The sequence below is a fragment of the Talpa occidentalis genome, unplaced genomic scaffold, assembly GCF_014898055.3.
Source record: "Talpa occidentalis isolate TD23 unplaced genomic scaffold, MPIMG_talOcc4v2.1 talOcc4.12, whole genome shotgun sequence".
Lineage (NCBI taxonomy): Eukaryota > Metazoa > Chordata > Mammalia > Eulipotyphla > Talpidae > Talpa > Talpa occidentalis.
This window is the reverse complement of record NW_023601212.1, coordinates 80,734,926-80,758,520: the sequence shown is the minus strand read 5'-3', so window position 1 is coordinate 80,758,520 and position 23,595 is coordinate 80,734,926. Positions and strand designations below refer to the sequence as shown.

The following is a 23,595-nucleotide window of genomic DNA, read 5'->3' as shown; positions in this document are numbered from 1 at the left end:
TATATGGCTAGAGGCTACATATCCCAGCCTTCCCGACATCTGGCCAACTTCTGAGTGAAAGTTAGAGGTGTTCTTTAACAAGAAAGCACTTAGAGGTGTTCTTTAACAAGAAAGCTTCACACCCCACCCATTTTCAATGGATGACATTCAGATGTGATGGTGGAAACTACCTGGGCCACAGTGGACCCAGAGATGGAAGCTACCTGTTTAGGGGGGCAGGGATGTCATTTCAGTCCAAGATGATCTATTTTGGGGATACTTAAGTCATTGCATTTTGGGGGTTCTGTTCTAACAGCTTGAACTATATCCTATCTGGTTGACCATCCTTTGGCTATGAGAAATGAGGGAGTGAGAAGTTCCTGGGTGGATGGTAGTGCTGTTCATGGGCCAAGAGATTGAGAGAAGGGGTAGGGCTAGGTGGGGTAGGGTAGGGTGGAAGAGGATTTACTCTTGATCAAGTTTAGTGTGAGACATCTGTAAATAGTGGTATAGTAAATGTTTCAACAGCCATCTCTTTGGGGAAGGGGAGCCCTGTTCTAAATTTGCCAATTTCTATGGTGTAAATACTCCCACTGTGATGATTTCAAGTTACTGTCAACATGAATTCACTGAAGAAGGAGCTGGGAAGAGGGAATACAATGGGCTCTTGTGAGCTAGTCTGAGCTGGCACAACCAACCCCATATGAGCATACAGATGGAGATTTTCAGTCTGCAGTTGGATATAGACCAAGTCTGTACATGGGGAGAGACATATGGACTGGTGATAGAGACCTGAGAGTTACGAGCAATTAGGGGGTAAAGTCACAGTAATGGATGAAGTCATCCATGAATAATATGGAAAGTGAGAAGAGACTGAAGCTAGGATCCTGAAAAAATCAGTGTATACAGATGCCTGAGGAGGAAGAGAAAGCTAAGGAAAAACCTGAGAAACAATGGAGGAAGGAGGAAGTGTCCCATGACCCATCAGAACCAAATTCTCCACATCTACTCCAGGGTTTCTGCCTTCTCAGACAAACTGGTCACCCTCTAACTTCCCCTCACTCTCCTCCACCTGTCTTTCCCATTATCATCAAAACAAGCTCCAGAAGCTCCCACCAAAATCCAAATATCTTGGCGCCACATTCTCCTCCCACTGCTGCCCAACCTTTTCACATCCATTCCAAGCTAAGATTCCCCAAACCTTGACCACGTTGGTCATTACACTGCCTCACTTCTCACTCACCCCCAGCATGATGCAAGAGGATGTCCATTGCAAATGCTCCAGACAAAGTCACAGTGACCTTCATGTTACTCAGTATGTGCTCCCCAGGTCAGTCTTACTTCATCTCTTTGTACCATTCAACGTATATCCTTTTTGGAACACTCTTTTCTTATGAGTTCCAGAACTCCACATTCTCCTAATTTTCTTCTTAGCTCTCTGGCTTCCCTTTTGGCAACTTGTTCTCCTCTGCCTGACCTTTAAATGTTGGAGTTCCTCAAGGCTTGGTCTTAGGCCATCTTGTCTTTTCCCCAAACCTTTTTATGACTTCAACTGCTCTAAAATGCCACTTTCAGGCTCTATTCCAATCCAAACTCTTCTGCTAAGCCCCAGACCTGCTTCTACACTCGCCTACTGAATGTTCTTCCTTGCATCTCTCCTAGGCACCTCAAATCTAATACATTCCAACTTAAAACTTTTTTTTAAAAAAGATTTATTTATTTATGCATACAAGAGCTGGGGCACAGGCCAGAGGTGTGGGGGGTGAGAGGATTCACCAGAGACAGAGTGGTGAACAGAACCGGCAAATTGACCAAAGTACACTGCTGAGGGGAGCAGCAGGTGAGACAGGAGAGGTCTGCTGTGCCATTTGGGTTTCTCCCTGGCCAGCTGGAGATTGAACTCGTGCTGCAGAGGCTGTGGATTGCTTCATCGTGCAGTGCATAACCCCTTGCGCCACCAGGGAAGCCCTCCAACTTAAAACTTTTAATCTTCCTCCCCAAAAGTGTCCCCTTCCAACTTACTCTCAGTAGATGGTACTTCCAGGCCACCAGCACTAATTATCATTTTAGTGATCATCTCCCATCTGTCTCCTCTGTAGATCTGAAGCCCCCTACAGGCAGAGGAAGGTGCATGTGTTCAGCGCCTAGGACAGTGGCTGATAAGACACAGCACTCATATTTGCTGAATGAGTTAAAACAGGGAAGCACAGCAGCACAGAAATCAGAGCAAGAGGAATCAGTTTAAGAGATGCCCGGTAGGGGTTAAAAAATTGGGTTCTAGTCCTGGGCTGCTGGTTTTCTAAGTGACTTTAGGGAAGTCACTTTGCCCATCTGTAGAGTGAGAGGAAATTGAAGTAAATTATTAAATTTCCTTCCAAGTTCTATCCACTCCTAGTATATTATTAGCTTGGTAAGGGCACATAAATGGAGTTTGTCCATAAATAACAATGACTTTTTAATTTTCTTTTAAAAATCAGCTTTGAAAACTGTAATATTGGTTTTAACAGAGGCTAATTGGTTTTAACACGAGGACTCAAGGAAAGCTCTTCATTGACTTGAACTTTCCAAAACCTCTCCATCTATGGGGCTCTCATAACAACCCAGGGTCACCTGCAGGGCAGGTAGCCATCCACTCTTCTCATTTTATTTTTTTTAAAGATTTATTTATGCATACAAGAACTCGGATACAGGTCAGAGGTACCAGAGGGGGAGAGGATTCACCAGAGCAGGAAGCAGAAGAGGCAGACAGACCGAAAACACTGCTGAGGGAAGCAGCAGGCAAGCTAGGAGCGGTCCGCCGCACCATGTGGGTATCTCCCTGGCTGGCCGGCGATCGAACCCGCGCTGCAGAGGCTGTGGACAGCTTCACAGCACTGCCCTCAACCCCCTGCACCACCAGGGAGGCCCCACTTCTCATTTTAGACATGGGCCTATACAGGGATGGTTTTGGCAGGCTTCAACTGGAGGCAAATATTGATAGCACAACACAGTAAAGTTGCTAAAGCTGCCTTGGTTCATATGTCAACTCGGCAGCCCTAGGAATCCACTTCCACTGCTATAAAACGGAGACAATGCTGGTACTTAGCCTCATGGTTTCGTCATGAGGACAAGCATGGCACTCCAATGAAAGTTGTTATCACAATGTCATGAGGCCCTGAAAAGAGATGTACAGAAGCCCAGGGGGGAACGCAGAAGAACGCCCGGGGAGGACCCTTTTCAGGGCATTCGTCGGTTCCTAGGGGCCTGCACCAGAACTTTGCTAATCGCTACCTGCTCTCTGCCTCCTGGAAGCCGCCTCGTCCAGAGCGGGCCCAGATCTCTGGCCCCGCCCCTGAGGGGGCGGGGCCTTACAGGGTGGGGCGTGGTCAAAGCGAGAACTAGGGCGTCGAGCTCCCTTTCCCAGTCTGGAGCCGCCCAATCCGGGAGGGTGGATCACGTGACCATCAAGCGGGTTCCCCTCCCCTCCCCTGTGCCGATACCACCTCTGCCAGTCCCAGGGGGGATGTCTTGCTCCTCTTCGGAAGCCAAAGCATTCATTTTGGTCCGTTTTGCCTCGAAATCGTGTGGGGTAATATCTTTTTGTTAACGGAGTCAATCTTTGTCCCTCAGCTGGTACTTTCCCTTCCGGCTGCCCCCCCCACCAAGTAGTTGGTCTCGCCCAGCCGGGCCCTGGGCGCGGCGGCGACGGCCGCGTCACTGGCGGGCGGGATCCCTCCGCTCTAGGGAGAGCAGCGCTGGACGGTTGAGTTGGGGTGACTGAGAAAATCCATCCGCGTCGCCGCCGCCGCTGCCGCCTCCGCCGCGGAGGAAGACAGGACCTCCCGCGCTGCCCTAGCGACCCTTCGCAGAGTCCCACCGCCACAGGTACCTCCGCTGACAAAAGGAGTCCTCAGACCCCCCAGCCCCAAATTCCCTTGGGGGGACCTCTCTTCCTTCTGCCTCTCCGGTCTGGCCTCCTGAGAGCGGACGTAACTCCCCAAACCTCCCCTCCCTTCCTCTGGTCCCGTCGCTCCCGAACCCGGAAGGGAGATTGGGGGACCCTCGACCTCAATAATGCACGCGCTCCCGCACCGTCGGGGTCATTTTTCCCGACCCCAGACCCCACCTCAGCCCCGCCCGCCTCCTCGTCCCTGAGAAGTTGGGAGGCCAAATTCGGGGCTTTCTCTAGGCCCCGTCCCGCCCCCTTCCCCACCGCCGGCCCGCCCGGGGGCAGCGCCCCGCGTGCCCTCCCGCGCCCCACCTCCGCCGGCGTTCGCCTGGGGACACTCCGGAATCCGCGGGGCGCAGGCAGGCCGCGAGGCCGCCCTCCCCGTCGTCTCCACCCTACTCTCGGTTGGGGCTCGCTCCGCGTTTCCCGGTGCCATTACCGCAGAGCTGCGATGTCGGCACCCTGTTCCCTTCGCTAGTCCAGACCCCAAGCCTAGATCCTGGGCGCCCCCACCCCCCACCCCGCTCTCTTTTGGGCAAAATGGAGGTCGTGGGGGCCGGAGGCCCAGGCCCACTGCGCTTCGCCGAGCGGCACCGGCCCGCGCCTTCCAGCTGCCAGCGCTCGGGACCCTCCCCGGCGCCCTCCCCTTAGCCCGGGCAGACCTGCGGGGGCGTTGGCGCCCCTGTTCTCCTAGGCCCCCGGCTGCCGCATGCCCAGACCCCGGGGGCTGCCGAGGGACCCGGGAGGGTGATGGGGACGGAGGGCTGCAAGTGTCGCCCCCGCCCCCAGCTGCTTCCTACCGGCCTGCTTCCTTCTGCCCCGGGCCTCTGGCGTGGCCGCCCTGCCTGGGCTTTGTCCTGAGCCCGAGTGTGGGGCAGAAGGCTGGGTCCCCCTCCCCTTTTCTGTGGAGGGGCTTCCCCTGGCGCTGGCGTAGAAAGCTGAACTTGACCGAGGGGAAATGTCAGTGGGGAAGAGGAACGCCCGGGGCCTGGGGGAAGTGTGATCTGGGTGGGGGCTGCCCGGGGCGGCGGTGTGCTTCGCCAGATCTCACAGGTGTCCAAGGAGGGGGCAGGACTCGGACCCTGGAGCGGAGCCAGCCGGGCCCCCGGGGCCCCGGCGTCGAGCCCGGCGGGCCGGGTTCCTGGGGGTGCCAAGGGCACAGGGGCCGGGCCGCCCGGGGCCGCCCGCTGGCCCGCCCGCGCCTGGGAGAGAGCAGCTCCGCGCCTCGGGGCCGGGGCCCTCTCTTCGGAGTCCTAATTACTCGAGAGCGGCTCCCACGGGCTTTCTGCGGGCGCGCCGGGGCGGGCGGCCTCGGCGCTGGAGCGAGCAGCGGCTTGGGGCTGCCTTCCTCACCGCCCGCGCCTCCACCCGCCGCGGGCGGCTAATGGGGCGCAGCCGGCCCTGGGATTATCCGGGGTGAGCTGTCCCAAACCTATTAGCGCCCAATCGGCTTTTCCCAAATCCTGTAAACAGCCACCGAGGCCGTGTCTGGGGAGGGGTGTGAGACCGGGTCGGGCGGGGGTGATGGGGCCGGGGGTGGGGTCACCCACCCTACCACCCTACAGGTCTCTGCCTCGGATGCGGTTGCCTTGGCAACGGGGCTAGGGTGGGGGCACTTCACCAATGAGGTGCTCTCAGTCCGGGTGACGGTTGCCTAGGCAACCCCACGAACAGCCCAGCTTCCCTCTGGCTTCCCCCCTCCCCGTCGAAGCTGGGGGTGTGTGTGGAGGGTGTGCGGCGTGTGGGGGCGAATTTAAAGAGGCACCGCCCCTTTTAAAATTAGGCGCTGGGAGGGCGGGGCCTGCGCGGGCCGGGGCGGGCGCCGGGTCTGTTTTCGCAGGGCCTCTCCCCGCCCCCCGGTTCTCCCCACCCCCCAGTTCCTGCCGCTGCTGTCCCGCCCGGGCTTCTGTCCGAGGGAGGGGTTTCCCCTGCGTTTCCTCTTGCACTTCCCGCTGTTTCCGGGGGGCGGGAGGAAGATTGGGGAAGTCAGCTATTCCTCCGCAACCTCTCTTCCGTGCCGGGGACCCCGGCTCTGCCCCGAGGACCGCGGCCGCCGCGGCCGCCCCCCCCGCCCCCCACCGGTGCTTACCCCTTCCGGGCCGCCCTGCAACCCCGCCTTTCTCCGCTCTTCCCCGGTGGCCTTGGGCCTGACGTCAGCCCTGCATCCCCCAGGCCTCGGGCCAGCGGCGAGGAGCTGCCTCCCCCAGCCCCCGTCCCGCGGCCCCCAGCCGCCCCCAACCCCGCCCCACGGGCCCGGCGCCATGAGTGAGCTGGAGCAACTGAGACAGGAGGCTGAGCAGCTCCGGAACCAGATCCGGGTGAGGGCCTGACCGGCTGGGGCTGGGAAGGCTGAGCGGGCAGGGCCAGGTGGCTTTTGTACCCTGCCTGGGCTGGGTGAGGGGTTTCTGGGGGGGAAGTGATGGGGGGGAACCCTAATTTCTTACTGTTTCATCTTTTCATTCTCCTCCTTCGCCTACTCTTTCTCGCCCCTTTTCTCCTCTTGCTCTCTAATTGGCTGCACCATTTGTTACAGGATGCCCGAAAAGCATGTGGGGATTCTACACTGACCCAGGTGAGGTGAATCTGTGGCTGGACTTGCGGTTTGGGGAAGGAGTAAGGTATGCTGCTGGGTTGGCCATGCCTGAACCCTCCCTGAGTCCATTCTGCCTCCACCTCCAGATCACAGCTGGGCTGGACCCAGTGGGGAGAATCCAGATGAGGACACGGCGGACCCTCCGTGGGCACCTGGCAAAAATCTACGCCATGCACTGGGGGACGGACTCAAGGTGTGTGTGTGTGGTTGGGACTGTTTCCCTGTGAGCTGATTTTATAGCAGGCAAAAGGGGGCAACTTTGCAGATGTGGTGGGGTAAACTGGATACCAACACTGCCAAGTTCTCTGGGAAGATCCTAAGTCCCAGACATCCTCAAGGAATGGGAAACAAGACCATGTCACAGGAACTTTTCGGCTGCTATTGAGTGTTTTCTTAAAAGAGCCTTCCACAGATGGGTAGAACGCAGGGTGTCCTGTCTCCAGAGGGTAAGTCAGGGTCCTAACTTCGCTCCTGCTTCTCTTTTCCAACAGGCTGCTGGTCAGCGCCTCCCAGGACGGGAAGCTCATCATCTGGGACAGCTATACCACCAACAAGGTAGAGGTGGTTCTTGTGGCCAGCGGGCTGGGCTGTGGGCCCTGGCTGGCTCTGACCCTGGGTACTGCCCCTCCTCCCTAGGTCCATGCTATCCCGTTGCGCTCCTCCTGGGTCATGACCTGTGCCTACGCGCCCTCAGGGAACTTTGTGGCCTGTGGGGGGTTGGACAACATCTGCTCCATCTACAGCCTCAAGACCCGTGAGGGCAATGTCAGGGTCAGCCGGGAGCTGCCTGGCCACACTGGTGAGAGAGGCCTGGCAGGGCTTGGGTGCTGTTTGTGGGGGGAGGGGCTGTGCTGCCCTCCCTTAGAGTCCCGGCTGACCAGCCCCTTTCCCCAGGGTATCTGTCGTGCTGCCGCTTCCTGGATGACAACCAAATCATCACCAGCTCTGGGGACACCACCTGGTGAGGCTCAGCCAGCGCTAGGCACATGGGGCTCACCTGTATTTCCTGTCTGAGCTGCTGCCTCAGAGCTCGGCACATAGTGTACCCCTGAGCAAGGGCAGAGCCCCTCTCCTGAACACCTAGATCCCCTCTCCTGAACACCTAGATCCCCTCTCCTGTCGGCAGGAAGGAGAGGGCAGAGGGGACCCCATTCCCTCCCCGCCCTGGACAGGAGCGGGTTTGTGACCTGGTGACTCCCTGCACCTCTTCCGTAGAGACTGTCTCTGTTGAGCTCACTTGGTGGAGGGGTAGACACTGGGAAATCTGCCCTGCATCCCCTTGATCCCTTCTTCCTGTCCTCTCTCCAGCGCTCTGTGGGACATCGAGACAGGTCAGCAGACGGTGGGCTTTGCTGGACACAGTGGGGATGTGATGTCCCTGTCACTGGCCCCCGATGGCCGCACCTTTGTGTCAGGTGCCTGCGATGCCTCCATCAAGCTGTGGGATGTACGGGATTCCATGTGCCGACAGACCTTCATTGGCCACGAGTCTGACATCAACGCCGTGGCCGTAAGTTCTGGGGCAAGCTGGGCTGGCACGTGCCTCCATCAGGCTTTTCTGCCCTGTGCCCCCAGCCCACTCTGCACCTGTCTTGCAGTTCTTTCCCAATGGCTACGCCTTCACCACGGGCTCTGATGATGCCACGTGCCGCCTCTTTGACCTGAGGGCAGACCAGGAGCTCCTCATGTACTCCCATGACAACATCATCTGTGGCATCACCTCTGTTGCCTTCTCGCGAAGTGGCCGGCTGCTGCTCGCTGGTTACGACGACTTCAACTGCAACATCTGGGATGCCATGAAGGGCGACCGTGCAGGTGAGCGCCGTGCGCTGATGGGGGTAGGCAGGGACAGGGAATGCAGGCCACTTGAGTTCTGATGGAGTCCTCTCTCGCAGGTGTCCTCGCTGGCCACGACAATCGCGTGAGCTGCCTCGGGGTCACTGACGATGGCATGGCTGTGGCTACAGGCTCCTGGGACTCCTTCCTCAAGATCTGGAACTAACCGCCCCAACCCCAACCCAGGCCAGGCCAGGGCCCTGCCCATGCCCACACTACAGGCCGGGAGCTTTGGGGCTGGGTGTATATATATACCAAGCCTCCCTCCCCAGGCCATGGGGCCTTGGGTCCCTGCACCCCTACCAGGTTTGGTTCCTCCTGGGGCCCCCCCGGCTGTGGAGATAACAGCTGTGTATAAGATGGGGGATGGGGAAGGGCAGAAAGCCCACATCCTTTCGCTGCCCTGGGGTCAGGCCCTCATGCCTCTGGAGGGGCAGAGGCAAGAGGTTGAAAACTCCAGAGGCTGGCTTTTTTTAAATCCAGTTTTATTTTAATTTTTATTATATTTTGTTTTTCCATAAAGGAACCACTTCCAAGTCTGTTCCTGGTCTTTACCCTTGCTTGTGTCTTCCTTATTCTAGATCTCTGTCCCTGAGGGCTGACTGGTTGAGGCCCCACTAAAGTAGGGGCAGCAAAGAAATCCCCAGTCCCAGGCAGGCAAGTTGCCTGCTTTGCAGGGTGGGCTCTCGCTGTTTCTAGACACACAGCCCTGCTTCTCCAGTCTTGCCAGATTGGGCTGGCTGACCAAAGCCACCCCTTGCCCACAGCTTTCAGTTCCCAGCTCTGCAGTCTCCCCTCCCCAGCACCCCCTTCCTCCAAGTAAAGAGGGCAGAGGCAGAAGGGGAGAACACACACCAAGTTTTTATTAGGGAATGGGGGGGTATTTACAGGGGCTGGTAAAGAGGGGAGTCACATGGGGTGGGGGTGGGAGATTCAGGTACAAGGCCGACATGGGGAGAGAGACCCCTGCATCCACCCCAGCCCTGGGAAGATGGGGAGAGCAGCTGGGACTCAGGAAGAAGGGTCAGGGAAGGACAGTGATGGGTTCTGAGTCCCTGGGCTGGGGGGCGCAGGGGCTTGTAAACATTGACCACTCTCAGAAGGGGATGGGGATGGAAGAGGGCTCCCCCTACACTTCCTCACAGGGTTAAGGCCTCTCCAGGCTCAAGGGCCCCCTAAGTTCAAAGTCTCTTTAGCTGGGGGAATGGGAAGGAAGAGACAGGGCAGAGTGTCATCCCCTCCCCTGCATTGGCTGCGGCAGGGGCAGGGGCAGTTACATTCAGTCACAACAGTACTCCCCCCACACCTCTAATGCCGCCAAACACTGGCGCGAGGAATGGGGGGGGCTGGAGGGCCAGCAGCAGCAAGACATTTCCCCCTGGCCCATCACCCCCTTATTGCTTTAGAGAGAAAATTGTCTTTTCACGGACACTAACACTGTTGAAACCAGGGAGAAGCAGGTGGAGGGGGCCCCTCCACCCCTGAGGCCAGCTTGATCCCCCAACACTGACCCAGTTGCCACTTTGGTGCAAAAAAAAAAAAAAAAAAAAGTTATCTCTGGGGATGGATGGGGAAAGAAACTGGGGCCACTCCCCACTTCCCCAGGGCAGAAGGATAAATACATTCATGGAGGGGAGGCAGTGGGAGAATCTTGCCCTAATACTGCACTCTGAGCAATGAGGTCAATGGGAGAAGTTAGATGAGAAACCCAAAAGAGAAAAAAATAACCCAATGGAGACAAACCCAGGTAGGCGATCAGGAATCAGAAGTCAGTGAGGAACAGAAGGGCAGCCTACCCTAACATGCCACCTTACCCAACATTAAAAATGCATCAGGGAGCAGGGGAGAATCACGCCTCCTTTCCCATTTGGTCAATGGAGGGGTCAGCATGGAGCTGGGGGGGAGGGGTGTGCATCCCACACAACCAGCTGCGGTGGGGAGCTCCCTTCCAACAGCCCCCCCACATTGCAACTAGCAACCCCAAGTGCCCACTCCTGAGGCCCTCTGGGCCCCTCCTCTTGCCCCCATTACAGGAGAAACAACAGTCATGAAGTGGCGCCTCTCCCCCCAGCTCCTGGAGGAACCGCTCTGCCCCCACCTCGCTCAGGTCGAGGGGCAAGCAGGGTCATGTGGCCCAAAGAATACATTCATGTGGCAAGGCAGGGAGCTGGGGTTTGAAGCTTCACACCCAGACCACCCACTGCCTCACCCCCACCTTCCCACGGCAGGGATGGGAAGCCCCTCACCAGGGCTGGAGTGGAAGTTCTGCTGCACTGACAGGTGAGGTTGGCACTGGCCAGCCCCGCCCACCCGCCCCACTGGCTGGCAGCCTGGGGAGTTGAGGCGGCTAGTCCCGCTTGTGCAACTTTACCCCAAAGCAGCAAAGCCAAGGGGCTGCTTGAGCCCTACCCTAACACCTCTGCCCATCACAGCAACAAGGGGGCCGTTCACAGCGGAGCCGGCTGGCAGGGCTGAGGGGGCCTCGCTGTGCAAACTGCTGGCACCCCAGCTTCCAGTTACCCCAATGGCCCGCCTCGCTGGCTGGGCAGGCGAGGGCAGCCTCGGGGGCCAGGCAGGACAGGTCTGTGGGGCCTGTGTCCCAATGCCCCAAAATAACAGTGTGTTTTTCCTTTCAGTCTCCTAACTTTTTTTTCATTATTTTTCATTTTTTTTTCTTAAAAAAACAAAACAGAACAAAACAAACTCTTCTGCGGACCTTTCACCATCACCCTCCTCTCCAGAAGGAGGAAGAGGTGCTTAGTGTCTAGTTTTTAAAGATTTCTTCTGTCTCCTATTGTTTTCTTCAATGTTTAAAATTTAAAAAAAAAAAACAAAAACAAAAACAAAAAACAAAAAACCCTTCCCCCCAATCTGTAAAGTGCCTCGTGGTGGGTGAGTTAAGGTGCATCGTGTGGTTTGTAACAAGTGCTGGGGACCCTGCCCCTGCTTCCTCCTATGCTCCTTCTGGGGAGCTGGCAGGTCGGGGACCCAAGGGTCCAAGCCGCCGCTGCTGCTGCTGCTGCTGCCGCCCCTGGCCTACAGCCTGGGGGCTGGTGGGACGGGCTGGTCAGTAGTCATCCACGCTCTCGATCTCACCAGAAGGTCCGTGCAGGGAGTACCCTGAAGCCGGGAGAAGCTGGGTTTAAGCTCTCTCACCCGGGCTCTGGCCCCACCTTCTTGGCTCCCCTCCCCAACCTACCCAAGATGCTGGGGTCTGAGTGCAGCATTAGCGCCCGCCTCTTGGCCTTGCTGCCCTCCCCAGGGCCGAGTTTGGTGCTGTGGTTGGTCTGAAAGGCTGTCTGCAGGGAACCACTGCTCAGCCAAGCCTCCTGCAAGGCAACAGAGGAGGAGGGGAGTCAGCAGGGTGCTGGGCCACCTCCTCCCACCTGCCAGGGCTCTGGGAAACCCTACCTGCTGCTGCTGCCGTTGCTGGCTAGCTTTCTGCTTGGCCCTCCGCTCCAGGAATTGTTTGGCAAATTCTTTGGCTTCCAGCGTGTCCCCCAGGCAAGAACGGATATAATCATGGACATCGTAGGGGGATTCTACCTCCTTGAGGATCGCCACAGCCATGGGCACTATGGGGTGAGGTGGGGGCTGTCAGGGCAGATCGGGAACCTTTGGCCCAGCCCAGCGCCCAGGTTCTGCCGCCTGTACCATCCAGGCTGCCCGTGGTGCTCAGGGTGTGCAGCATCTGCTCACACCACTGAGTGAAGCCGTCCTGGGGCCTGGGGATGCCCTGTAGCAGCTTCAGCAGCTTCTCTTCCTCCTCTGTCTTTTTGCGCACAGGCCGACCTGACAGGTGGCTATACGAGTCACTGGGGTGGGAATGGGGGTGCATCAGAGGCAAAATCAGCTCAGGAGTCCACATCCTTCCACCCCAGCCTAGCCCAGACCCTGAAGGCCTGGCACCTACCTGAGAGAGGGGCTGCTCCGGCTGTTCTTCAGGCCCAGGCTGCGAGCCAGGCTCCCGCCACTCTTGAGGGTGTCCTCCCAGAGCCCCAGGCTGCTGCTGCTGCCCCCACTCTTGTCAGGCCCGCCCCACAGCGGCCCGGCCTCAGATACCCACTGGTTCAGAGGGGCAGTACCCAGGCCCCCAAGCTGCTATAGATGGCAGGAAGTTAGGGTGGTGGTCCAAATAGGGATACCCATACACCCAAGAGAAGAGCTAAGTGGAGAGGCTCATTTAGGTAGCAGAGGGTGCCACACATACGAGAAATCCTTTAGGGTCAGGTATGGACCAGCTAGAAAGTCTGGGCTCAATGATGGCCCTACCCCCAATCACCCTGAATGCTAACTGGAAAGAGTTCCCAAAGACCTAAAAGGTGCTCATCAAATGGGAAGGGGCCCATCCTACTCACCACTCGGTGGTTGGGGGCCTGGGCCCGGGTTGGCTCCCGAGGTGGGGCCTGCTTATGCAGCTGCCGCTCACCCTCCAACTGCAGCTCAAGCAGTGTCTTCATGGAGAGGCCTTGTTTGGCGAGGCCAGCCCACAGTGGGGGCGGAGAGCTGGGCGCAGGGGGCACAGGAACAGCAGCAACTGCCTGCTGCTGCTGCAGCAGCTTTAGCAGGAGCTCTTGCTGCCGCACCTGAGCCAAGAGACATGATGAGAGCAGGCAACAGGGGCCCCCACGCCAGCCTGGGGCTCTGCTGGGCACCCACCTGCTTGCGACGAAACAACTCCTCTTCTTCCTGTCGCCGCTTCTGCTCCTCCTGCTGCTGGCGACGCTTCTCCTCCCGGCGCTTGCGCTCTTCCTCCTCCCGCTTCGCCCTGAGCTCCACTTCTCTGCGCTCTTGAAACTGACATTGCCAATGGGATCAGACCTCAGATGTGGGCACACCTGGTGTGCCCCACCTCAGTCTGGCCCTTGACACTCAGGGATCTAAACTCACTTTGTGTTGCAGCTGGAGTTGTTCTAGAATTGGACCCTGAGTCGAAGAATTAATTGGTATGTCCCAAAGACTGGCCTCACCGCCTGCAGGAGGCAAAGGCAGCTGCAGGAGGAAGCTCAGGCCCCTGGGCTGGAGGAGCATGAGAGGAGCAGATATAGCTCCCGACTCACCCAGACTACCAGGGAAGGCACAAGGAATGGCTGAGACAGGGCTGGGGGCACTGGGACTCAAGACAAGTGGTGGCACACACCTGACTGTGATGAGGCTGAGGTATGTATGTCCCAGAGGGGGCTTGAATCTGGCACCGACAAGGAGCGGTTCATCGTGGGGAGCAGGTTCTGGTCCCCACCTCTGAGGAGCAAAGCATTGATTCTCAGCAACCTAAATCCTTTTCTGGCCTGCCCCCATTTTCCCTTCACACATCCTGAGGCTTGTACACACATGCAGCCAAGTGAAACCTGTGACAGACGGAGCAGCCCACAGACCTGGGGGGTTTGAGAGCTTGGAGCTGCTGCAGGAAAGCCGTGAGCTGCTGCTGCTGCGGTGGTGTCAGGTCCCCTAGGGCCGCCTTTTCCCGGAGTGCACACTGCGGGAGCTGGCGGCTGTGGAGAAAGGCATTGGGAGGGGCCAGCCAGAAGGCCAGGATCTGACTTACTTACAAGTCCCTCAAGTCCCCTGTTACCTGTTGACCAGCTGAAGAAACTGCTGGTGCTGCAGTTGCTGGTACAAAGCAGCTGCTGCTAGCTCCTGCTGCTTCTTTAGCCGTTCCTGGTCCATGTTTCCCTGAGTGAGGGTGACAGCAATCCCACAGCTTTGACCTTGTCTTACTCTGCACCACCTGCTGCCCCCTGCCAAGTGCCCGCCACCCCTCCCTGTTCCTCAAAAAAAGGGGGTATGCTCACCAGCAGTGGGGGTGGTGAGGGCCCTGGGGCAAAGGGCACACGACCCCACATCTTGATCACCTCACCCAAGGGCTGGAAGCCTTCATCACAGCCCCGCTTCACCAGTAGGGTCATGGAGAAATAGCCCGCCTGGAACCACTCTGCCATCTCCTGTGTGGTGAAGGGGCCTGACCCAACAGGGGGAGACTGCAGTCAGAGAGGAACTCTGAACGAGAATGGAGGTGTCCCAATGCCACCCACTCTTCACAGTCACCTTGGATCTCCCCCTGTGGATCCTTGTAGAACCACTTCCGGGCTGCACCATGGCTGAGGGGGAGGGCAGTGGCAGCTGCAGAGTGGCGCAGGCCCTGGGCCTGCATGGCAGCTGTGAACTGCTCTTCCTCCAGGGAGCTGTCCTGCAGGGAGGCCACCAGCTTCTCTGCCTCCTGAGAGCCCAGGGAGAGACGCAAGGCTCAATCTCTGAACCACAGCAACATCAGGTTGGGGTAGGTTCAGGTCACAGACAGGGGGGGATTGGCAGGGACATATGAAATAGTGCTTTTCTGTCCCCTGACAGGGTAAGATTCCTAGAGCTTCCTTGGCACCCCGCACCTGCTGCAGGTGCTTTAAGCCTTCATCATCTTCCATATCTCCAGGTGGGCCAGGGGGTGAGCCTACCCCGGGACTCAGCTGCATTCCCCTCACATCATCTCCTAGGAGTAAAGGAAAGGTGGTGAACCAGGCAGTCTGGAGAAGGGGACAGAGTCCCCCATCTACCCTCATTCCAGAAAAATGGCTCTAAAGCTAGCTCTTCCCCGCCTGCATGCCCCCTTCTCGTAAGGGGATCCTTCTCTTCACCACCCTCTGGCTACCTTCATTTGCTGGCAGGTCTTTCTCCAAAGCATCAGCACCTTCCCCATTGGCTCCCCAGAGCGGGCCCAAGGTGGGCAACGGGGAGGGGGAGCCGGACTTCTCCTCCTGAGGCGGCAGTGGGGCCAGCTCCTTCCCACCTGCAGGAGAGGCGGGATTAGCAGAATTGAAAACCAAGGAGTTAGAAAGTTTTATTTCTTTGTGAAAAATATTTTTAGAGAAGAATTGGGGTGCAGGCCAGAGACAGTGGGGAGCAGAACTGGCAGACATACTAAAATGCACTGCTGAGGGGAGCAGCGGGCGAGACAGGAGAAGTTTTCTGTGCCCTATGTGGGTCAGCTCTCTGGCCAGGGAGTGAACTCAGGCCATGGTGGTGATAGTGCTGAGACTTAAACCCTAGGCCCCCCGGGAGGCCCACAGTTGGAAAGCTTTAAAAATGATTTTGCACAAATGCTGTTTGTGACCAGAACCTGAGCCTCTGAATACTGAACTTACCACTTAACTCCGGCCCCTCTGCTAACACCACATGTTGGCACCACAATTTCTCTGCACTCCTAACTCTTTTGCCCTACAATTTTGGTTGCCTGTGCACGCTGTCTACGTCACCAAAGAGCCAATCCTCTGTTCTGGCATGTCTGAAGGATTGATCTTTCTCTAGCACTTTGCTTTTGTAATACAGCTTTACTGGTCGGGAGCCTCTCTCCAAATCCGTGCGCACTGGCTTCTCTTGAATCTCTAAGCAGACTGGAAAGGGCCCCTCTGTCTGCCTGGCCCAACATTAAGTGCTCGACTTCCTTGGATCTCCCTGCAGTCTCACCTGCTTCAGACCCCTCCTCATCCAGCCCTTCGCAAGGCTCCTCTTCCTCTTCCTCCAGACCCTGGAAGTCCAGCTCCTGCTCCTCAGGTATGGGTTCCTTGGGACCCTTCTACATGAGATTAAGGTATGCAACAGGAGGTGGGGGGAGGTGAGGAGAGGGGGGAGCAAGAGGACTCAATCAGGGTATTTTCCCGCCAACCTCCAACAGAACTTCCCCCTTGATTCCTCACAGATACCTTGAGAGGCAAGAAGGCCCCAGAGGCATCAAAGGTGCCCATTTCTTCATCCTCATCGTCCAGGCACCACTCCGGGAGCCCATCTTTGTCATCCTCAAAACCGTCAGGCCCTCGGCACCTCCGGAGGTGAGAGCTGCCTCCCCCACCTCGCCCCTCCTCTTCACCACACCCTCCTCGATCCCCTCGCAAATCAAATTCAAATTTGCGACGCCGGTCCCCATGTTCCCGCCAGCCAGCAGAGCGGGGGCCGCCATCTAGGCAGGAAAAGTTGGAGGAGGAGAATCAGTATCCCTGTCACGCCAGTCTCCACTCTTCTGCTGCCCACAGGAACCCCTGGAAATGTCACTTCCAGGACTACTCTCTCGCCCACCCTAACCCACCAGAAAGCTGTCTGCCTCTCCACTTGGTCACGGGAGCCCACCCTTGGGGGAAGGTCGTGTTACCGCCATCCCCCACAAAGCCCACGTGCCCCCAACCTCACCAGGGCTAGCTGAGCGCCAGCGGTCGCCATCTCGTCGGGGTCCTGCCCCAAGTCTCCAGCTGCCCTCCTCTTCTTCCTCTTGCTCCTCTCGGAGAGAACGCCAGTTCTCGCTATCTGAGCGGGCATGTTCCTTCCTTGAGCCAGCCCCTCCCTCCTCAAACCCGGAGCGTGCTTGGGGTGGGGGAAGACAGAGTCAGCAGAATGGCAGCCACAGACCCTAGAAGACTCTTACTATAAACCCTGCTGGCAAAAGAGTCGTCCAGCTCTGGGCCCTGTAGCACTCACCCCCTCCTCCCCAGCAAACAAGCCCCTAACCAGGGTCACCCATTTAAGTCCTACCCCCATCTCAACGACCCCCAGGCTGTGGCCACCACCTTCACCACTCTTCATACCTCCTTCCCTCCTTGCTGACTTCTCAAACCGCCTCTCGCCTCTGCAGGAGGGAAAGGGGTTGATCAGAGGGCAGTTTCCCCTCCTCAACTGACCGCATCCCTACAGACCTTGTCCGTTCTGATCTAAGAGTGGTGGGGAGAGGTGGGACTGGGGAGAACTAGGGGGAAGTCAGGCCTGGGAAGGGATGCCAAGGAGACAGGCAGAACAGGTCACAACAGACAGGTATCAAGAAGGAAAGGGCAGAACCGCAGGGGTTGGAAGCACAGAATTTTTGGACCAGGGTTTATTCAGGGGTCAGTCTCCAGTTAGTATCTAACAATGACAAGGCCCAAGCCTCCCATCACAGGGCCCTGCTCTGCCTCTGCGCCACCTCCTTTGGCCCACACCTGTCATCCCAACTCTGGCTGCGCTGGATCTCTCGGGGGTTTCGTCCAAAGGTCCCATCTCCTTCTTCAATGCTTCTTTGGTAAAAGGAACTGTCGCCGCGGCCGCGGCCTAAAAATGGGATAAATGTACTTGGGAAACCTGCCGGTTCCTTTCTGCACCCTCAAGACCATGGCCCCACTTTGCCCATTCCCAGAACCCGCCATAACCCCCTCTACCTCGGCTCCGAGTGCTGCCCCTGCCACGGGAGGTTCCACCTCCAAGGGGGGGGCCAGCCCCTTTCCCCATCAGCCTCAGCACGGCCACACTGTTCACTGACAGGGAGAAGTTTCTCTGAGGAGGGAGCCAGGGGTAGGTGTGAGGACCCAGGTACCCCACCCTATCCACCCCCCAACCTCTATCAGAACCTTCCCAACTTCAGCTCCTCCCCCACAAAGTGGCGACCCAGCATCCCCACTGCAGCTGCCTGGCCTGGCCCCACCTGCTCCTCCTCTGTTAGGGGTTCCAGTGCCAAGGGCTGCAGTGGTTCCTCCTGTAGTACCGCGGCAAACTCCTTGTCCTGCAGCTCATCAGGGACCTGTCAAGAGGCAGGAGGGCCAAGCTACCACATGCTCCTGGTTCCCTTAACCGGCTGAGGCCAAAAGGAGACTGGGCCATACACCCCAGCACACCTGCCCCACCTTGTTCTCCTTGACATAAAGAGCCAGCATCTCTTCTCGCCCATAGCGGTAGTCAGCCAGCTTGTATTTGGGCATGGCAGGAGAAGGGGGTGGGGAGGCCACGCTGCCACCACTGGAAAGGGCCCTCAGCCTAGAAAAGGGAGATCAGGGATGAAGAGAGACAGAAGCCTGAGAGGCCCTATTCTTCCCAGCTTTTCCAAGCCACCCAAAGTGCATCTGACTTACCACTCAGGCCCAAAGTTGAGGGTCTCTGCTGCCATTGCGGACCTGGATCTATCCTAGAGGTCAGAAGGAATGAGCAGAGGAGGGGCACCTGGCGTTCACTCTCCAAACACCTGTGGAGGCACAAGGCCACTGGGCCTCGGAGACAGCACACCCAGAGAACCTCAAGAGGAGGAGGAACAGCGCCCAGTTTGGCAGGCACAGTAATGGGCTCTAAAAGGACTCACCTAAGCCAGCCACGTGGCCACTCCCACCATGAGTTAACCAAAAAGGAGTGTTGATGAGAGGAGACCTGGGGAGGGGAAGAAAACAGGGCAGCTAGGGCCCCTTCCAGCTTCTGCAGGGGATGCCCCCTCCACTCCAGACTCACCTGGCAGCCTTGCCTGGAGAAGCAGGGTGGGCGAGGCAGGCACTCTTCTGGCAGGGGCCTATGCTAGAATGAACCAGGGTCCCCAAGCCACTGGACGCTGGTGTGACCACAATGGTGCCTGGGGAAGGGCCTTCACATTGGGGAAAAATCCTTAAGGAGAGGTGAGGATAAGAGGGTGGGGTGAAATTCAAGGGTCAGACAGGCCTCCTTATCTCCAGCCCTCCTCTGTCCTGCAGAACTGAGAGGCCCAATGCTGCCTGGAGGATGAAGGTTAGCCAGCACAGGAGACCATAGCCCCTGTTCCTCATCTCTGTCCCTACACGCCTGGCCTCTTGAGCAGTAAACTCATTCAGCAGAGCCTGACCAGATGTGGGCAATGCCTCAGAGAATACGCCAGGCACCTGCTCCAGGCCTCTGCATGCTCACTGTGTGACAGAGGTGAGGGAAGTGAGATATGCACAGATGATCAGGACAAAGGTAAAACAGAAACACAAGCAAATAAAAACCAGTGGAACCACAAGTATCCTACAGAAAAAAGGCCAGTTATAGAGAGAAGGATTAGAAATTAATCTGGGAGCAAAATTACTTCCCTCCCGAAAAATCTTAGGGCGGGCTGCTTAGCAGCTAGACTCAAGGTACTCAGTCTGGTGAGCAAGCCAAAACATGGGGAGCAGGGAGGCTACTCCATGGACAGAGGTGAAGAACTGTGAAGGCTGCAGGCAGACAAGTTTGGGTCAGTGCACCCAAGGGCTGGTTTACCAAACAGGATTCAACACCCAGGCTCCTTCCCCAGGATCAGGAAGAACCTGACCGTAAATAAAAGAGCCAAGAAAGCAATCAGGTTCCTAGGCTACAAGCTAGGTCCCCTCACCATAAAGTAGAAGTAAGGTCAGAGTTACGAGGCTGACAGAGCAGCGGCGGCAGTGGCAGTGATCTGTCCCTCTAAGGAAGAGCAGAGGGGATTCTCAGGAGGCGGCTCATCCCTGGTGGATCCGAGCAAGGTTGCGGGGAGTTGCACAGGGGCTTCCCTCACTGGCTGGGGGGGAGGCTGGACCGGAACGCCTCTACAGTTCCCATCAACTCCAAGTCTCCACAACTCTGGGAAGGAAGGAGGAAGAAGGGTTTCTACTAGAGGAGCCAAGGGAAGAGGCTCTCACCTACAGCTGTAGACCGGAAGGTGAAGCAAAACTCCATAACAGGACCCTCTCCCAGAATACCAGGATCCTAGGGCAAAACACATCTTTTGAGACCATCTAGAGTGGGGCTGACCTCCCTGGGCAGGGCCCTCTCTTCTATAACATTCTCAGCTGGACATTTCCAGTGACAGACAATGCTGCAACACACAGGCCATTAGGAGACAGGCCGGTTGCAAAGTTCCTCCTCTCACTGACTTCAAGGAGGCCTCCCAAGATAGTAGAGTAAGGTTAATTCTCTCCATAGAACAAGCCTTCTGTAATTTGGTCAATGGATGAAGAATCTTGAAGATATTATGCTGGTAAAACAAGTCTCAAAAGGACAAATATTGATTCCTCCTCACAGAAGATACCAGAGGAGCCAAATTCAGAGAGACAGAAGAGCAGAATGGTGGGTGTCAGAGCTGGAGGGTGGGGAGTTGGTTTTCAATGGGCGGAGTTTCAGTTGGGGCAGATGAAAGTTCTGGGAAGGGTCGGTGGTCATGGTGGCACAACGGTGTGAGTGTATTTAACACTGCAGAACTGTGCACTAGCAATATCAAAATAGTATATGCTGTGTATATATTTTATCACAATTATAAAGAAAAAGTTCTAAGGAAAAAGCCCATCAAGGATAGCTATCATATACCAAAGTCCTCCCTCCACTCCACAAAAAACACCCTGCATTCCTTCAAACAAGCCTCAGGAGAGGCTGTTCCGGGCTTCCTCCAGTCTGCTCCAGAAGAAGCCCTGTCTTTTGGGAAACAGGAGAGTACGGCAGGCCTGGGAGGGCTGTTGTGGGGAGGGGAGAACTCACCCTCCCACCCTTCCAGGGAAGGGCAAAGGCAGCTCTCCTTGCTGCTGTCCACTTCTGGTCTTCACTGGTCTGTCCTGGTTATAAGGAGTAAACCCAGGGAAAGTGACTCCAGTGAGAAGCAGGGAAACTGCAAAGGCAAGGGAGAGGGAGTCAGGGAGAGGAGGAGGAAAGTACAAGAGAAGGCCCAGGTCATCACCTGCCTTAGGGAACAGATGGAGAAAAAGGTCAAAACTCTGGGTCCAGTCAGAGGATAACCTGGCCCCAGAAGCTGGTGGCTGCCCTGCCCTTCCTCGGACTAAAGGCAGTACCACCAAGCCGCATGCATGCTGCCTGCAGTTCCCACTCCTCTGAACACGTGCGTTTCTTTCCCACATGACACCCAGAAGCCTCCAGTTCAAAACAGGAGGTGACAGGGCTCTCCAAGGGCACTTGGCATTCTGGCAACAGGATCCAACGGTTTCCTTCTCAAGGCTCATTCCAGCTGACCTCCCACTCCCCACGCCCTGCCCTGAGTACCTTCTGCCTCATCTCTCCCAGCCCCATCATCTCTTTTTCATGCCACAGAATACCCTCACTCCTTTGGAATCTGAAGTGATATTAAAAGATTGCCCCCTGCTGGAGCTAGGGGGAGAGGACACATTGGTTCTGGGAGATTACAACAGGCTTGAAGGGACCAGGAGGGAAGCTTGTTCTCTGGGGTTCAGAATACTTGGGTGAAGGAAAAGATCCAAAGAGGTAGTCCTAGTACACACTCAGTTCAAAACATTATTTCCTAATTCCATCACCCCTAAAATTAGCCTCAATCCAGTGCAATGTGCCTTGGCATCAAAAGGTACCTCTATTAACAGAAGCAGAATCCCAAACTCCCTATTTGAGTAATTGCCCAGTTCCACGCCTGTTGGAGGTGACTCCATCCTTTCTCAGCATGGGAAGATTCTCCATATGTGGTAGGATGAGAACTCCAGGCTTGAAAAGAGATGCAAGCCTGTGTTCCTCCTGGCTGGTCAGTTTCTCCAACTCCTTACTCTGAGGCATCAGGACAAATAATGCCACTTGACATTTATCTACTGGTTAATAGTTTTCAAAGAATTTTCCCACTTTACCTCACTTGATCCCTTCTGCCCACTTGCCCAGTCTTGGTTCCAGCTAGAGAAAACAAGGGAGGTAAGTATTGGGGTACCAGACAGGGTACCCCAATGTTTCTAAACTCGGAGAATGGAGAAGGGCACACCACCAGCAGTAACCACTCCAAATTCTCAAGGGTATTTTGTGAGTTTTAAACCATTTTAAATTTCTCACTGCAATTTTTTAAATCCTTCACGTGGCCACCTCTTCTCTCCACCTTCTCAGCTTTCTATCCTGAACGCTAACCACAGACCTAAGTGAGAACAAACTGGTGTCTTTTTGTCCATCAAATTACACACAATACTAACGCATCCACGGCCTGAAAATGCCAGGTTAAAGGTGTAGGAACACCATTCACTTGCAGGTAATCATCATGTGAGATCCTTGAGGCCCCCGAATCCCACCAGGATAGCAACACAAAGTCCAGATACGCCCCAAACCCAATTACGCGACAGGCTACAGGAGAACAAGACCCACAATCTAACATGAAAGTGGAGATGGGTGGCACGGTGCAGATGAAGGAGCCAGGGAGCAAAGGCCCATACTGCAAGCAGCAGAGAGGTGAAGGGGACGGCCCTGGGGCATCCAGTGCTGTCTTAGCTGCAGCAGTATGGGATGGGGGACCAAGGTGCAACTGGCATATCAGCTGGAGGGGCAGTGGAGAGGGTGTGTGGAGGCTAAGGAGCTCTAGGAAAGCAGCACTCAGAGAAGCAAGAAAGAAGCAAGACGGGTGGGTGGAGGAAAGAACCGGCCCACAAGTATTTATTTAGCATTTCCCGGGGCCGGGTGCTGGGATGGACGGACCAGACCGGGAAGCTTACTGGGAATTCTAGCTACCACGGGTTGAGAGGTTGGCGGTGAGAGTGTCTTTGAAGTTAACTTGAAAAAAAGGCAAAATGTGAAGGGCCGTGGCCCGAGAACTGCTGCATAGGGGAGAGGGGCTGGGAAGGGCCCGGCCAGGCGACAGGAGAGACTTTAGCGTTGACCCCGGCCGCGGGGTACTCGGGAGCAAGGAGACCCCAATGACCAAGCACTAATGTCGGTCGCTGAAAGGAGACTGAGGTGAAGACCCGGTCTAAGCGCTGCGGTTATGGAGAAGGGCCCTCCTGTGAGCCAAAGTCATGGAACGCTCGGATTTTAAGCCCCGCAGGGCCCAGCGAACTGCGTTAGGAGCCCGGAGGCGCGGCGCGGAAAGCTCCCGCGAGGGAGGGCGCTGGGGTCGGGGGCCCTCGGGCGGGCCCGCGGAGGACGCGGGCGGTAAGGTGGGAGCAGCCGGCCTGAGCAAGGATTCTCGGGGGCCGGAGGGGCGACCGTTAGGAGCGCGGGGGCGGGAAGGAGGCGGGCCGGCCCGGGAGGACGGCGTGCCCTTCAGGGAGGGGGCGCCAGGTGCGTGGGGCAAGGGCGGCCGCCCCCCACGAGCGAGCCGGCCCCCCGCCGGGCCGCGCCGAGGCTGGGCTCGCGCCGGGGGAGGGTCCGGCGGGGAGGAGCCGGGGGGCGGACGCACCGGGCGGCGGCGGCAGCTGCGGCGGCCTCGGGCGGAGACGGGGGAGGGTCCGTGCCGGCGGCCGGCGCTCCGGCTCCGGCTCCTGCAGGCTCGGCGCGGCCGCCTCAGCGTCGGGGGCGGGCCTGCCCCGGGCCCGGCTGCGGGCCGGGGTCCGCGGGGCCGCCGAGCGCTTACCGCGGCGGGCGGGCGACGCGAGGCTCCGGTCCCGGGCGTTAGCGACGCGCGGCGGCAGCGGGCGGCGCGCGGCGGGCCGGGGGGCGGCGGCGGCGGCGGGAGAGGGGGCGCTGGCGCTCCCGCGGCGGCCGCTCCTCTCTGTTTGTGTTTGTAGCAAGATGGCTGCCCGCCTCGTACCACGTGATGCGGACGCGGGGCCGCGGGGCCGCCCCCTCCGCCGCCGCCGCCGCCTCCCTCCGCGGC

General features: G+C 57.4%; 2 protein-coding genes across 7 annotated transcripts; one reads left to right on the top strand and one right to left on the bottom strand.

The window, feature by feature from the left end:
* The first annotated feature begins 3,674 nt into the window (after positions 1 to 3,674).
* Positions 3,675 to 8,884, top strand: GNB2 (G protein subunit beta 2). Its single transcript, XM_037506941.1, has 10 exons — positions 3,675 to 3,843; positions 6,080 to 6,225; positions 6,441 to 6,479; positions 6,587 to 6,693; positions 6,992 to 7,055; positions 7,137 to 7,299; positions 7,395 to 7,461; positions 7,809 to 8,010; positions 8,099 to 8,315; positions 8,396 to 8,884. Exons 2-10 carry the CDS (start codon positions 6,169 to 6,171, stop codon positions 8,500 to 8,502), a joined length of 1,023 nt encoding a protein of 340 aa, XP_037362838.1. The 5' UTR covers positions 3,675 to 3,843; positions 6,080 to 6,168; the 3' UTR covers positions 8,503 to 8,884.
* Positions 8,858 to 23,400, bottom strand: GIGYF1 (GRB10 interacting GYF protein 1). Of its 6 annotated transcripts, XM_037506935.2 has the most exons (29): positions 23,353 to 23,400; positions 20,550 to 20,676; positions 19,432 to 19,658; positions 18,561 to 18,710; positions 18,418 to 18,482; positions 18,194 to 18,303; positions 17,969 to 18,098; positions 17,770 to 17,865; positions 17,507 to 17,621; positions 17,291 to 17,399; positions 16,904 to 16,944; positions 16,512 to 16,682; positions 16,031 to 16,284; positions 15,795 to 15,903; positions 14,980 to 15,117; positions 14,720 to 14,820; positions 14,382 to 14,553; positions 14,129 to 14,295; positions 13,909 to 14,009; positions 13,712 to 13,828; positions 13,477 to 13,577; positions 13,227 to 13,309; positions 12,996 to 13,133; positions 12,695 to 12,922; positions 12,250 to 12,437; positions 11,991 to 12,151; positions 11,748 to 11,911; positions 11,536 to 11,665; positions 8,858 to 11,456 (listed from the first exon to the last, which is right to left on the bottom strand). In XM_037506935.2, exons 6-29 carry the CDS (start codon positions 18,226 to 18,228, stop codon positions 11,404 to 11,406), a joined length of 3,102 nt encoding a protein of 1,033 aa, XP_037362832.1. In that variant the 5' UTR covers positions 18,229 to 18,303; positions 18,418 to 18,482; positions 18,561 to 18,710; positions 19,432 to 19,658; positions 20,550 to 20,676; positions 23,353 to 23,400; the 3' UTR covers positions 8,858 to 11,403. The 6 variants fall into 6 exon arrangements, with proteins under 6 accessions (XP_037362832.1, XP_037362830.1, XP_037362837.1 ...); XM_037506933.2 differs by having other exon boundaries at positions 18,561 to 19,658; XM_037506940.2 differs by having other exon boundaries at positions 16,512 to 16,625; positions 18,561 to 19,658.
* Positions 23,401 to 23,595: the final 195 nt, after the last annotated feature.

Coding starts and splice junctions, on each gene's coding strand:
- GNB2 (XM_037506941.1), top strand. CDS start 6,169: ATGAGTGAGCTGGAGCAACTGAGACAGGAGGCTGAGCAGCTCCGGAAC. Junction 6,480..6,586: donor GGGATTCTACACTGACCCAG/GTGAGGTGAATC, acceptor CTCCACCTCCAG/ATCACAGCTGGGCTGGACCC. Junction 7,056..7,136: donor ACAGCTATACCACCAACAAG/GTAGAGGTGGTT, acceptor CCTCCTCCCTAG/GTCCATGCTATCCCGTTGCG.
- GIGYF1 (XM_037506933.2), bottom strand. CDS start 18,228: ATGGCAGCAGAGACCCTCAACTTTGGGCCTGAGTG. Junction 15,904..16,030: donor GGGCCTTCTTGCCTCTCAAG/GTATCTGTGAGG, acceptor AATCTCATGTAG/AAGGGTCCCAAGGAACCCAT. Junction 14,554..14,719: donor GCTTAAAGCACCTGCAGCAG/GTGCGGGGTGCC, acceptor CTGGGCTCTCAG/GAGGCAGAGAAGCTGGTGGC.